At 55.6% G+C, this 14,425-nt stretch overlaps 2 protein-coding genes across 2 annotated transcripts; both read right to left on the bottom strand.

The window, feature by feature from the left end:
- Positions 1–1,967: 1,967 nt before the first annotated feature.
- On the bottom strand, positions 1,968–9,956 carry PLIN5 (perilipin 5). Its single transcript, XM_033133329.1, has 8 exons — positions 9,820–9,956; positions 8,954–9,035; positions 8,064–8,259; positions 7,041–7,123; positions 6,475–6,655; positions 5,404–5,603; positions 3,999–4,106; positions 1,968–3,628 (listed from the first exon to the last, which is right to left on the bottom strand). The coding sequence occupies exons 2-8, from the start codon at positions 9,011–9,013 to the stop codon at positions 3,098–3,100; spliced, it is 1,359 nt and encodes a 452-aa protein (XP_032989220.1). The 5' UTR covers positions 9,014–9,035; positions 9,820–9,956; the 3' UTR covers positions 1,968–3,097.
- A 959-nt stretch (positions 9,957–10,915) lies between these two features.
- Positions 10,916–13,161, bottom strand: LRG1 (leucine rich alpha-2-glycoprotein 1). Its single transcript, XM_033133316.1, has 2 exons — positions 13,007–13,161; positions 10,916–12,337 (listed from the first exon to the last, which is right to left on the bottom strand). The coding sequence occupies exons 1-2, from the start codon at positions 13,036–13,038 to the stop codon at positions 11,257–11,259; spliced, it is 1,113 nt and encodes a 370-aa protein (XP_032989207.1). The 5' UTR covers positions 13,039–13,161; the 3' UTR covers positions 10,916–11,256.
- Positions 13,162–14,425: the final 1,264 nt, after the last annotated feature.

Raw genomic sequence — 14,425 nt, 5'->3', positions numbered from 1 at the left:
GGGCCTGGCCAGCAGAGGCAGGCGGCCAGCGGGCCGGGGGAGGGCCCTGGGCGGTCACGTGCCTGCCTGCCCGGCCCAGCGTGGGCCCTGGGCCCAGCACCTTTCCCCTGCTCTCAGTGCTAGGCCGCCTCTGCTCACGGCACCTGCCCCCACCAGGCTGAGTGATTCGTGGGCCGTTCTGTGCTCTTGGCCTCCTCTATCCATCCACAAGATGGTCACAGTTCAAATCTCTGCTCTACTGGGATGACTTGGCCTCAATTTCCCCTCCAGACTTCTCACCATGGCCCATGATATTCTGTTTCCCCTCTGCCTTCATCTCTCCTGGTTCTCTCCCCCTTGATCATTCCAGCCACGTGGGCCTCCTCGCTGTTCCTCCAAATCTCCAATCACTGTCCTGCCTCAGGGCCTTTGCATGAACTGTGCCCTCTACCTATAGCACTCTTCCCCAGACACCCACACAATTCCCTCCCTCCCTGTGTCCCCTGCAATAGACAGTACCTGGCACACAGTCAGCACTTAATAAATGTTTGGCTAAATGGGCCAACTCATAGGGTAGTTGTGAGCGTGAAATGAGGTCATGTATGACCTGTTTACCCCAGTGCCTAGTACCCAGCAGGTGCTCCACAGATGTTAGCTTAGCATTGTCCAGGCAGGGAGGAGCAGGGTTTGTCTTGAGCAGGGAAGGGACATGTCACTCTCCAAAAGGGACTTCCTTTGAGTAAGGGCCAGAATGCAGACCAAGACAAAGCACCAACATAGCTGGGGGCACCCTAGGAGTGAGACCCAGGCCCAGTTGGTTCGGGCCAACCTAAGGTGGCTTCCTGGAGGAGGCATCCCATGCCGGATGCCGCAGAGACAGAATTTGAGCCAAGACCCGGAGCCCGTGTGTAGAGCAGACTGTGTGGGTAGGTGCATAGATGAACAGAGGCGTGACCGCCACAGCCTCCCTGGGCTGCTTTCCCCTTACCTGCCCCTGAAACAGGGACCACAGTTGCATGCTGGTGGGGGTTGGACAAAGACCCATCTGGTGGCTCTGGGCTCTGAGCTGGAAGAAGGAAGAGTCTAGCCTCTGGGCCTGATGACCCCCAGGTCATCTCCTTGGAGCTGTCACTGTGTTTGTCAAACAGACGTGGAACAAAAGGGGGGGGCAACCTCTGTCCTCCTGCCAATACTTCCTAAAGGTGGCAGTGGGAGATGGACCCTGGGGGTGTCTCTCCTCTCCCTGCAGAGCTGTCACAATCCAGTGAGGGAGAGGGGAATCGAGCAAAAATAAACATGATCTGAAACAGTGAGTCAGGTCTCGTCCCCCCCCTCTGCCCACAGCCCTCCAGGCTACCCACCGCCCGTGGGGTAAAGGCCCAAGTCTTTCCTGTGGCCCATGGGGCCCTGCACGACCTGCCCCCATCTGCTCCCTGCCTGCCGTCACCTCCTCCCTCTCTCCCCATCCCTCACTCTGCTCCAGCCACATGGACCTGCTTGCTGTTCTTCCACATGCCAGGCAAGGTCCTACCGCAGGATCTTGGCACATGCTGTGTCTCCTGCCTGCACTGCTCTTCATTCTTTGCTCATCTGTCGCCTCCTCAGAGAGGCCCTCCTAGACTCCCTCACTTATTTAAAAATACACACCGCTCCTCGTACCCCCCACATAAATTCCCCATCATCCCTCCCTTTGATTTTTCTCATCATTCTACTAACACTAAGAAAAGTAATTTATTTTTCTTGTGCATTGTCTGTCTCCTACTGTATTGTCACGTCGTAGAGGACAGGATTTTTGTTTTGCTCACTGCCATGTCCCCAAAGCAGAGAACTGCATGGCACACAGCAGGTGCTCTACAAATATTTGTTGAATGAACAAATTCATGAGTGAATAATAGCTTCTGTGAAAGAGTTTACTAGGATTGGCACAACTGCCTTATGACTTTCATACCCATTTTGCAGAGGAGAAAAAAGGTTTGGAGAGGGGAAGTCGCTTGCCCACCCACTTGTAGGCAAGGCTGAGACTCGACCCCAGGTTGTCAGGAAGCCAGGGAGGTTCCTGGATCTGGCGGGAGGGAAGTGGTCAGGGCTCCCAGAGTTGCCCCTGGGCCAAGTCCCAGGAAAGCCAGGCGCCACCCTGACCTCACCACATCAGACTGTGGTTTCCCAACACCCCGCCTGGCCACTAGGGAATCTGAGGGGCGGCTAAGAATGTGGTCAGAGGACAGGAGGGCCCCCACGGGATGGCCGTTGGCCCTTGCCCTACCTCTGTCTCCTCCATCCTGACCAGTGGAGAAACCACAGCAAGATCAGCTCCTGCGGGTCCAGAGAGGTGGGCATAGCAGGGGCTGAGCCATCTGACTTCTTCCCCTGTATGATCCTGCTCCCCGCTGTTTCCAAGAAATCCGTTTATGCTAATGTGTGAACTTCCACTCCAGAAAGCTACATCTGAAGGGGTAACGCTTAACCCAGGTGGGCTGGGCACTAATGGTGGAACTACAGACAGGATGGCAAGCTGGTCAGCGGGCATCACTCCTTTCAAATCCTGAACCCTGGCTTGTGCCATGCAGTCACATACCTCTGAGGCCCCCAGCACCCTGCAACTGAGACCCACCCCAGCCAGAATAGAGGCCATGGGCCTTTGGACAACACGAAGCACCTTTATTCTGGACAGCAAACCCCAAACGGCAAAGCAAGTGGGTCTGGCAGGCCCAGCTGGTGCAGCCCAGCATCTCTGAGGACCCTTCAGTCCAGGATGTACAAGCTGGGGGGCAAGGGAGTGCTCACTTTTCAAAGCCCCAAATAGAAACCATTGGGTAAAAAATGTGTTTCTTTGAGGAGTTTTGATCAGCTTCTTGGGGTGTGGCAACAGGTGAACCCAGGTGAACCCAGCTCCGACTAGTTGGACCTGAATTAGGTTCGTGTCTCCATATGTGCAAGGGAAAGATTGGGGAGGGTCTGATATCAGTGAAGCTGGTCTACGAATATTCTGAATGAGGCCCCTAACCACCCAACTCCGTGACTGGGCCAAGGTTAAGGCATCGGCTGTTAGTGTTTCTGCATGGCCACTAGAGGGCAGAAGGGATCTCAGGGTGGGCCGCGGCCCTGAGGCCCTGTGCGGTCAGAAGTCCAGCTCTGGCATCAGGGTGTGTTTGGGGCGGCTGGGGGGCTCCGGTTCTTCCTCGGGAATGTCCTCTGGGAAGCGGGTCCCGTTCCGGTGGTGGGCCTCCCAGGCTCTCTGCTGGGCTGGCCAGTCCAGGTGCGCCCAGCGGGGGTCAGGGCCCCCCACGACTTCGTCCACCAGGGACTCCAGGTCCGGAGGGGGTTCGGACCGCTCCAAGAGAATGGGCGCGAAGGGCCCCACGAGCCAGGGCAGCGGCATGGCCTGCATCACCAGCTCCAGCAGCTCGTCCACACAGGCATGGGCCCGGGCCATGCTGCCCCGGCCTTCGGCCAGCGCTGCTGCCGGCACATCCCTGAAACAGCGCGCATTGGCGAAGGTGGCCTGCAGGGCATCCACGCTGCGCCGCACCTCGGCCACCTTTTCCTGGGCACTGGAGGGCAGGCCCCGCACGCTTGTCTCCAGTGCATCCACCGAGCTCTGTAGCTCCTGCATCAGGCTGCGGGACAGCACGAGCGTCTCCATTTCCGCCTGCGGAGAGGGTCGGGGAGGGGCGGCGCCTCAAAGTCCTGGATGGACACATGCCAGGATCGCCGCCCTGCCTTATTTTCCCATAGACACACAATGGGACTGTTGCCCTGCCTCAGTTCCCCCATGGACACACAACAAGACAGAGCCCTCCCTCAGTTTCCCTAAAGGACCCACATTAAGACTTGCCCTGTCTCAGTTTCCCCAATGGATACCCAATAGGACTGCAGCACCCTGCCTCAGTTTCCCCATGGACACTTCAACCAGCTGACTGCAGCAGTTGGTTAGAGACAGCTCCAGCCTGGCCCTTGGCAATCCTGGGTGGATCCAGAACCACTCCCCTCCACCTCCCGCCCTCTCCCTGTCATCCTACCTGGCTGCTGCGGCGGCCATTCTCCAGCGGGTACAAACTCCACAGCTCATGTACCTTCCCGGGCTGGGCTGGGGTGATGGGGGTCGCCCCACACCGCACAAGGTCAATCTGTGGGGATGGGAGCAGTGGTAGTCAGAACTGGAGGATTTGGGGTGTCGGGAGCCAGGACCAATTCTGGCCTAGGTCTGGCCTCAATAAATATTTAGGGAACACCACCTGTGTATAATATTTCTCACCTTCTGATCCAGCTTGCCCATTGTCTCCTCTGCCCTCCACCAAACCCTGTGACCTGTAGTTCCCCTGAAGCTCTGTCAGGCCTTTGCTGGTGCTGTTCCTTCTGCCGGATACACTTTTGCCCCCACCCCACCTCCCGGCCTGGTTCATTGCAGTTCAAGTCTCAATGTAGACATCACTGCCTCCAGGAAGGCTTCCATCTTCCCCTCCTCACTGAGTGGATCCCTCCTCTGGGTTCTACAGCACCTGCTGTGTTCCCCATCATGACCCTGATCCCCCGACTGGACTGTGAGTGTCCTGATGGGGCCACTGTGCCTTCCAGTACCCAGGACAGGATAGGTATTAGATGATGCATACAAATACATTGCAACCCATCCAAACAATGGAATGCTACTGAGTCGTAAAAAGGAAGGAAATTCTGACACACACTACAAGATGGATGCAAGTTGAGGACTTTATGCTCAGTGATACAGGGACTCAGGTGCTCACAAGCGACCTCTGGTGGCTGTGGCCGGGAGGACAGACTGGGGTCCAGGATGGGAGCTGGGGGACCAGGTGAGCAATCATGGGGGCTGGACACAGTTGGAGAAAGAGGAGGGAGGAGATGTGGGTGGATTCAGGATAGACTGAGGGCAGAGCAGACAGTATGGCAGGTGTATCAGATGTGGGAGGGAGGAGAAGACGGATCTGCTGCAGTTGAGATGGAGAGAAGGAATGTAAGATAAGCAGGTTGGGGCGTCTGAACTTATCAAGCCCAGTAAGCACGAGCTGTCATGTTCCTTTGAAGCAAGGAAGGATGGATAACGGGAGAAGAAGCTGGGTGTGAGCTGGAACCTAAAGGATGGAAAGGATTGGGATTGGTGACAGGAGAGCGAGGAAAGAGGTACCTTCTTCCTCTCCTGATCTGCCTTAACTGCCTATAAATTCCAGCTCCCACTTCCCTTCCTTCACCAAATTCCTTCCTTGCTCCCCAGGCAGAGACTTGGCACCCCCTGAGTTTCCCCAGACCCAGGTCCCCCTTCTTCCCCAGACCTGAACACACATGGCTGGAAGCAGCTGAGACCAATTCTACCTCCCCCTTCAGACTAGCAGGGGACCAGGTACTCAGCTGGCCTATAATCCATGCCTATTGGCCAGCATCATAGGGCAGGGGCAGGCAGAGGGCTCTCACCAGCTCCAGTGTCTCCTGCAGCTGGGCCAGTGTGTCCTGTGCATGGTGTTTCTTCTGCCTCAGTTTCCCCAGAGAATGCTCATATGCCAGGTGACGGAGCCGTGCTGACAGAGAGCCCAGGCGCACAAAGTAGCCCTGATGTTTCCTCTGCTCCTCCACGGAGCCCACCTCCGGGCCCTCAGCCTCGGCCGCCAGTGTCGCTAGAGATGGGATGCGGGAGGAGGGTCAGTGTGGATACCACCTCCATGTCTGCTCACCCTCCTTCTGAGTGGATGAGCCCGTGGGCTCCCAAATATATAGTTTCCCTTTACCAATGTCGACTCATTCAATCTTTCCTAAACCCTATGATTTAGGTACTATTATTAGCCATTTCACAGATGGGGAAAACTGAGGCAGAGAGGTGAAGTCCCACAGGTGCAAGAGACAGACTTGCGCTTCGAACCCAGGCACTCTGACTCTAGACTATTCTTCACCACTCTACTAAACTGCCTCTTAAAGAATATATGGCAGGTGCCGGGCACCACCTTTCTGCCAAGGAGGGAGCACATCAACATGTTGTTCTAGTGCCATAAAGCAGGGGTTGAGAAGTCAGATTGTCTTCAGGGCCAGCAGACAGATTAGAATGTTCCAAAAGGTAGGGTTTAAGGGAACTGTATAAAGGGGCAGGTGCTATTCAACCCAGGTGTCTAGTTTTTTAAGGCAAGACAGAAATTGGGATTTATAGGGGCAAAATCTGATTGTTAAATGCATGTGATGAATTAAAACATTTAAAAGGCATTGTACAGGCCAGATAATACAATTTGGAGGGCCACCAATTTGAGACCACGTCCCTCAAGTTTATAAGTCACTTATACTCTTGGGGGCTGGGAGGGCTGGTTTCTCGTAGGATGTAAGTTGGGGGGGCTATGGAAGCAGAGCGGGAGGTCAGGTCTGGGCCCCAGCTCCATGTTTCCTGCTGATCTGCTTTGTGGCCTTGAGCAGGTCCCAAACCTCTTTGATGTGTAACCTCCAGGGATGGGGACTGGACAGGAGGATTCAAGTGTGGGGGGGAGGGGAGGGCACCAGCCTCACCGAGCTCCTCCTCAGTCATGGGCAGGAAATGGTCCACCAGCTCCTCGGACTTGCCCAGCACAACGTCCACAGCGTGGCTCATGGAACGCTTCAGCTCCACGCTCCAGCGCCGGCCTTGCCGGGCCAGGCCCACCACGCCTGTCATACTGCTGGCTACGGCCCCCTTGGCTGAGGTCACCACCTGGTGGGAGAGGCCCCGATCCAGGCGCTGTTGGTCTCCGACTCCCTTCGGAGGCCCCTCCGTTCCCTGGGGCTGGGAGTCAAGGACCTCTGGTCCCTTTCCAGCTCCAGGCCTCAATATCCCTCTATAACCTGGGGGACATTAAAATTCTTCACAGGATGGTTAAAGGGGTCACCAGAACTTACTGGCACATATTAAGTGCTCCATAAAGTGGGTGCCGATTATTTTAATGTGGCTGATGTTTTTTCAGTTGACCAAAGCCTGATTCAGTCCCCGAGGCTAGCTGGCATTGGCATTGGCATGGAGGCCGGGTCTGGGGGGAAGCAGCCCTCCTCCCTCCCACCTCCACCCCCGTGCAGCTCCCCACGTCAGGTGGTGCCAGTACCATCTCCGAAGGCTGCTGGAGAAAGGGCAGCTTCTCTTCCAACTTGTCCAGGCCTCTGCAGGCCAGATCATTCACTGTGGCCACTGCAGAGAGAGGGAGAATATTAGGGGAACGGCTGGGGAGACAGGGTCACAGAGAGGGTCAGAGAGGCAGGGAAAGGCAGGGAGAGCTGCAGGAAGAGGCAGGGAGTGCTGCAGGGAGAGGCAGGGAGAAAAAGAGAGACGGGAGAAACGGAGATAGGGAGAGATCAAGGAAGGCCTCTACGCAGGGGAAACCTGGTTGGACCCTGGGGAGGGGCTGGGGACCCTGAGGGTGTGGGTGGGCCACTGGCTGGGCCCCGCCTCCTCTGCCCTCTCTGCCTCTGCCTGGCAATTGGCTTCTGCTAGCACCAAGGTGACTCTACACCCATGCCCGGCTCAGTCCCAGAAAGCGGGCTCAAGGTCATACGAGCTGACTGAGAAGGAGGCGGGGAGGCCCTGAGCTGGGACCCTCAGGTGACCCCCTTCCTCAGTCAGATGTGAGGCCAAAAATCTTTCTGCCTCCCCTTCCCCATCAGGTTGGACTCCTGAGCTGGTCTAGGAAGATGGGGTCTTCAGTATAACTGGAAGCAGGGACGGAAGGGCAGACGGGGCAGGGAGGGTGGACAGGCAAAGGGAACCCAAGGCATGACAGGCCAGCCAACAAGGGAGGAGGACATGGAGACAGATGGAAGAGGGACAGAAGAAGGGACAAGTAAACTGCTAAAGGCAGATGGCCAGGCAGTCAGACATAGGAAGCCAACAGGTTGAGGGAGGTGGGACAGGCAGAGAGGCATTGGGAGATGGGACAGGCAGCAGGACTAAGTGAGGATGACACAGAAGGTTGGGGTGCAGAGAGGCAAGTCGGGCAGGCTAAGGGCACACAAGACAGGTAAGACTGAGGAGGGACACCCAGGTCAGGGCCCACCGCAGGGAATGCCATGCCACTGGCATATGAGAGGGGGACGGTGGGGCGACCACAGGACCCTCGGGCCAGGGGACTCACACTGAGGCTGCAGGTGGCTGAGCAGTGGCTGGGCGTGGTCCAGGGCGCTGGTGGTTATGCTGCACACGCAGTGCTCAGCCAGGCGGCAGGCGGAGCCCAGCAGTGGGTGCCGATCCTTGGCTGCACTGTAGGCATCAGAGACGGCGGTACACGTGGTCCTGACCAGGGGCAGGGCCACCACGCGCTGTACCACGTTCTGTGGGGAGGGCTGGTGTCAGAGAGACCCCCAGGGGCCAGAATGTGTATTGAGCATCTGGCTGTGTGCAGGCAGTGGAAACCCATATGAAGGTGCTCACAGTCTCACACACAGTGTGACAAGTTCTGAAAGAATCTGACAGCTAAGGGCACAGCCTCTACAGCAACACTGCCTGCATTCAGTTCTGGTTCAGCCACCTCCAAGCTGTGTGAACTTGGGCAAGTGAGTGAACTGCCTGGTGCCTCGGTCTGCCCATCTGTAAAATGGGTTTCTAGGGCTGTGATGGGGATTCTGGGAGCCAATGTTTGTGAAGTGGAAAAGTGACTGATGCATAGTAGATGATGTGATTGCTGCTATTATCATTGTTGTTAAGAACTCCATGATGATGGACACAAAAACAGAGAGATATGGGTGGAGACCCAGAGGTGGGAGAGAGAATTGGTTGGACAGAGGCCGGGAAGGCTGGATGTACTGGGAGAGACGCTCCCTTCCTCAGGCATCACTGTGCCCCTCTGGTAAATGGGTAGGAAGTACAGAGATGCCAATCCCCTCCGTGGTCCAAAAGGCCCTCAGAGTGAGGGGCTCACAGCAAAGATAGAGGCGGGAGGGGGTGTACCCGGCCTGTAGCTGTCCCGGGAGGGACTGTCTCCCACCCTTCCCCAGGCCCTGCTCCATAGGAGGCACAGCCCCTCACCTGCTGGTCCTGCTCCCACAAGCTAGGTCTGGGGGCCTGAGCCGCTTCATCTTCTGACATGCCTTCTGCGAACAGGGTCACCCTGGGGGGCAGGACAGAGTGAGGCGGGCACTTGCATGTCAGCCCTCCCAGGCCTTGGGTTCTATCTGGCTGGGTTCTGTGACTCTGGCAAGTCTTGTTCTTTCTTGGGGCCTCAGTTTCCCCATCCTAAAAATTGGGTAATGATAATACCTACCTCAGTGTCATGAGGGACACGGACAGTGTATGCACAGGGCTCTGCACACAGTAGGTGCACACTGGTGAGCCTCTGGCAAGGTGGGGGCACTGTAGTGATTCAAAGCATGGGCTCGGGAGAAAGACCTGGTTTTGAATTGTGCCGTTACCTGCTGTGTGACTTTGAGCAAGTGCCTTCACCTCTCTGGGCTGTTTCCTCTTCTGCAAAGCAGGGAAGATCCCTGCTGCCCCTGCCCCTGACAGAACCTCACAAGCAGACCCCTGCAGATATGCAGGTGGTAACTGCGGAATCCCAATAAACCCACAGTCCTTTTGACAGTTAGGGAAACTGAGGCATACAGCAGGTCCATGCGGGGCCCAAGGTCACTCAGCTTAAGCCAACTCAGAGCCGGGAGTTCGACCTCAGACTCCCCGCCTGCAGTTCACTCCCTGTCCCCACCACCCTCCTTCAGAGCCGTCGTCCCTGTCCAACTGGGTCCTGAGCTTCAGCCAACTGGGCCAAGGGTCTCAGCCACCTGCTCTGGCCTGTCACTCCTCTCTCCTCCCCACGCCGCTGGACCCTCGCCCACCCACCGGATCCGGAGCCCCCGGGCCTACGGGGTGCTCCTGAACTTCGCCCGCGTGGCACTCACCTGGGAGCGCGCAACCTCAGCCTCCAGGTGCCGCCACGGACCCCAGATTCTGGCTCCAGTCTTCGCTTACTGAGGACCCCGCCTGCCTTATATCGGCTCGGGAGGCAGAGCCTCCGGGGACCTACCAATGGGGAGAGGCGGTGCGGGGGCGTGCCCGGGGGCGGGGCTGCAGGCCCCTCTCGCACTTCCCTGGGGCTCCCGGAGCGCTCAGAGGTTGCCATAGCAACTTGTGGACGCTAGATGCCCAAGGTTGAGCTTTTGTTGGCCAAGTCTGGCCACTTGTCACCCTCGCTGCTGTTGCGGTGGAGGCAGTGGAGGGCGATCACAGCCTCACCTCCTTACCCAGTGACCTTGAGCAAGTCCTCAAGATCTTTCTATTTTTTTAACCTGCAACTTCACTAAACTAGGAACCATGCGGCCCATTCCCTTGGATTCCCCGTTTTACAGAAGAGCAAACTGAGGCTCAGAATGCCGGGGTCCCACAGCGATTGAGGGATTTGATTCAAACCCAGCTCTGCCAGGCTCCAGACTCCTGGCTTTCATTAAAATGCCTGTAATGACCACCAACCTGGGCATTACACTTCTTCCAGGGGCCTGGAAAAAACTGAGCATGACTCAAACACCCTGGGGTCCTGCCGATCTGATCCTGTCCCCTACCATGCTGTGGCAGCAGGTGGCCTCAGGTTCTGTGCTGTGAGAACACAGCCTCCAGGCCTCTGTCCATTTGTTCAACCCCATCCAGCCAGCCCACGCTTACCCTGGGTGGCTGCCCCCTGGGTTATCACGGGCCAGCATGACAAATTGTTTGGAGACCTGAAGCAATCTGGTTTAATTTAAACCTTCCCCAGGACACAAGCTCTGGCAGGAACCCACCAGTAAAATGACACCCTGGGCAATAGTCAGGGTTTTATTTCCAGTTAAGCCTCAGGATGGCGTGGGGGAGGAGCAGCCACGGGCCGTTGGATCCCTATTGGATCCATTTGGGGTTTCACATCCAGCACCCCACGTCCCAGGTTACGCCTCTTCTTTCCTCCTTCATCCTAGAGACTTAGAAAGTTGACTTAGGAGATGTAGGAACACAAAGAATTCCAATTTGTTCAATTCCGTTTGCCAATTATTTATTAAACCCCTTGGGCCTGCCCCTAACGGAGTGATCAGTCACAGGCCTTGCACTCAGAGAGCCCCCCAAACTGGGGGAGACATAACCAGAGAGAGACAGCCGCTGTGTGGCCAGGGCCTGGCCAGAGGGTGGGTGAGAGAACTGAGGGAGCTGGAAGACCGAGACCTGGGAAATGGGGAAGGCATTCCTGGAAGAGGGTACTGCTTAAGCAAAGGCAAGGAGGCCGGAGAACCTAACGGTGTTTTCGGAAGCTTGGGCAAAGCGGGTCTGGCAACTAGGGAAAATCTTCCTTATCCTTAAAAGGGGGAATTCATTGCCTAGTGGGGTACAGTGTTCTTCGGAGCAGTCACCCCTGTCTCCACCCCAACCTTAGGCTTCAAATGGGACATGGCCACAGCCAGGAGTGTCTGTCCCTTCATGGCTTTAGGCTCAGCGCAGCGTGTGTCATTCGGGGAGAACATCTTGTCTCTATTGGCCACAAGCCACTGATAGAGGTCATCCAGGTTCTGATTGCAGGTCCAGGGGTTACCAGAGATGTCGAAGCCGTCCTTCATGTTCTGGGCTGCCCCAGGCTGCCCCAGGTATGTCCAGAGCCCTTTGGGCACGCTGGTCAGTAAATTGTTGGAGAGATCCAGCATGTCCAGCTGCTTCAGACCTTGGAAGGCGCCGGCTGCCACTGTGGCCAGCTGGTTGTCTTGCAGGAAAAGGTAGTGCAGGTTTGGCTGGGGTGCCAGTAGGCCCTCTTCGAGTGCCTGCAACCTGTTGCCCTCCAAGTGTAGCCGTTCCAACTTCAGGGGACCCCTCAGAAGATCAGGGGGCAAAATCTCCAACTGGTTATTGCCAAGGTCAAGGATGCACAGGTCGGTGAAGTTTGCCAGCAGCCCAGGGGGCAGCGTCCGGAGGCGGTTCCCAGACAGGTCTAGGTGCACCAAGGCTTTCAGGCCGTGCAGCCATGAGGCCTCCAGGACTTCCAGCTGGTTTTCCTTCAGCACCAGGGTATGGAGGGCAGCCGAGACCTGGAAGAGGCCCGGGGACAGATGAGTCAGAGCGTTGTGAGTTAGATCGAGCACTTTTAGCTGAGGCACAGGCAACAGAAACTTCGCCGAGAGCTTCTCCAGCCGGTTGCTAGAAAGGTGCAGTTCCTGGAGGTTAGAGATGCCCTGGAGGGTGTTGGGTGGCAGCTGGGTGAGGTTCAAGAACTCTACGGAAAGGTAGATGGTGTCGGCCGGGAGGGATGAGGGGAGTTTGGCGGGTGGGTAGCAGTTGACAGAGCTGCCGTTGTCTGACTGGAACACTTGACAGGCTTCAGGGTTTTGGATGACCCCCTGGGCTGAGGGGGCCACAATTAGTAGCAGCAGGAACAAGATTCTAGAAAGATGGGTGTCCAGGCCCCCTGGGCTACAGGAAATGACAAAAGGTGCTTAATGAGCCACAATGAAAATATATGCAGCTCAGTGAAAATATATGCAGAAGCTGCCCACTTCTCCCCGTCTCCACTTCACCACCCTGGGCCTGCCACTTCATTGCTCCCCTAGACTAGTGCGCTCACCTTCCTCTCCATGTTTTGAAGGCTGAGCCAGTGAACCCATCCTGCAAACCCCCCAGCTCCAATGTCCCCTTTCCATGAAGCTTTCTCTGACTATCCAAAGCAGAACTCTGTTTTCCCTTCTGGCCTCCTCCTCTTTCTGTCCAGCTCTGACCAAACCAGGTTAGGTTGTTTTCTATGTCTGGCTCCATCTTGCTCCAATCATTCAGACGCAACCCAGGTCTCCAAAAGGGGACTCTGAACATGAAAAGTGCCCTAAGCCCGTCTGGGGGAGGTCACGTGGCCTTGAGTTGGGGTGGTTTACAGTTGGCACCGTAACCCTTGGAGGGCTGGGGCTTCTGCTCCTTCCCGTCCCTCCAGCAGGCCTCTGCTCGGAGTAAGCCTGTCCCAGTTAGAGCCTGAGTGCTGGTCTGTTCCAACCTGTAGGCCTACATCTGGCCCGGACTTCCGTGGGTCAGACAGGATGTTCATTCGTTGCCTGCTTTCCAAACCTGCCCAGGAATGGTGGGGTAGAGACCTACCTCTGGTTTTGCTCTGGGCTCCAAAAGGACATGGTGGCCTCTCTCTTTCCACCTAGGTTCCCTTGGTCTGGTGAGGTGGCTTATACCTGCCTGGGCTGGAGGCAGGGGCACCAACCACAGGGAAGTCCCCACCTACATCCTGTTCGTCCGGATAGGGGCTGAACCTGAGCCAGGCAGGGGAAAGGGAGAGGTCAGGATTGCAAAATTGTTCCCTGGCAGAGAGGGAGGACAGCAGAGGGGCTTGGCCTGCTGTTTTCCCCTTGCTGAAAACTTCTGCGCAGTTTTCCTTCTTCTGATTCTGTTTTTGGGGAGTGAGCACCCAAGAGTCACTGGGGCTGAGTCTCCCCTCCCCCACCCCAGGAATCAAGGGTCAAGGTAGCAAGGTGCCAGTCCTGGGGGTGAGGACAGCTCTTTGAGCAAGAGGTACTATTTATGACACATTTGAGCAACCAGGAAGTGCAGTGAAGAGGACAAAAAGAACTTGTTTTGAATTCACGACAGATTTGTTGTTGGGTATATTTTTATTGAGATGACTTTTTTTAATTGAGATGACTTTTTTCAAAAGCAAGCGATGCCGGAAGTCTCCGCAGTCTTTGAACAATGACCTGGTTCTGAATCTCAGCTGTGCTAGGACTGCTTTGTTTTGTGACCATGGGCAAGTGGCTTAACTTTTCTTGGCCTCTGTTTCCTCATCTGTAAAATTGAACTCAATCTCCCAGGGCCCCATCTACTCTTTCTTTCTTCATCTGAAGCTGATTTGTTTTGGATCATTCTCATTTCCTAATAAATGCATTCGAAGGCTACCCATTTCCCTTTGAGAATGGCTTTGGCTGCATCTCATGGGTTTGACTATTCAGTGCTTTCATTCTTGTTGGGTTCTAAACATTCAGGTGTGCTGTTATCTTCTCCTGTAGCCAGGACTTCTGTCATGTCTGGCCATGGATTCTTCTCCCTAGACCCATATCTGAAGGGTTTTGTCCCTACTGAGCTGTAAGGATGACTGAGTTTTGTCTTAGTGGGCACACAGGCTCAGAGAGAAATATGCAGGCTGACACTGATAGGCACAGATAAAGAATGACAAATAGTCACATGCAGGAATACACAAACATAGATATTGACACAGAAACAGGTGAAAATACATAGACAGAACCTAATAGGGACACAGACAGAGCAGGACACACAGGACAGACGGGCAGATCTGCAGAGATGGACACACAAAACAGAAACACACAAAAAGTGGCAAAGGACCTGAATAGATATTTTTCCAAAGAAGACATACAAATGGCCAACAGGTATGTGAAAAGATGCTCCACATCACGCATCAGCAGGGCAAATGCAAATCAAAACCATGAGATATCACCTCACCCATTAGAATGGCTATTATCAATAAGACAAGAAATAACAAGTGCTGGCGAGAAT

This window comes from Rhinolophus ferrumequinum, chromosome 18, assembly GCF_004115265.2.
Source record: "Rhinolophus ferrumequinum isolate MPI-CBG mRhiFer1 chromosome 18, mRhiFer1_v1.p, whole genome shotgun sequence".
In the NCBI taxonomy this organism is placed as follows: Eukaryota; Metazoa; Chordata; class Mammalia; order Chiroptera; family Rhinolophidae; genus Rhinolophus; species Rhinolophus ferrumequinum.
This window is presented reverse-complemented; position numbering and strand designations above follow the sequence as displayed.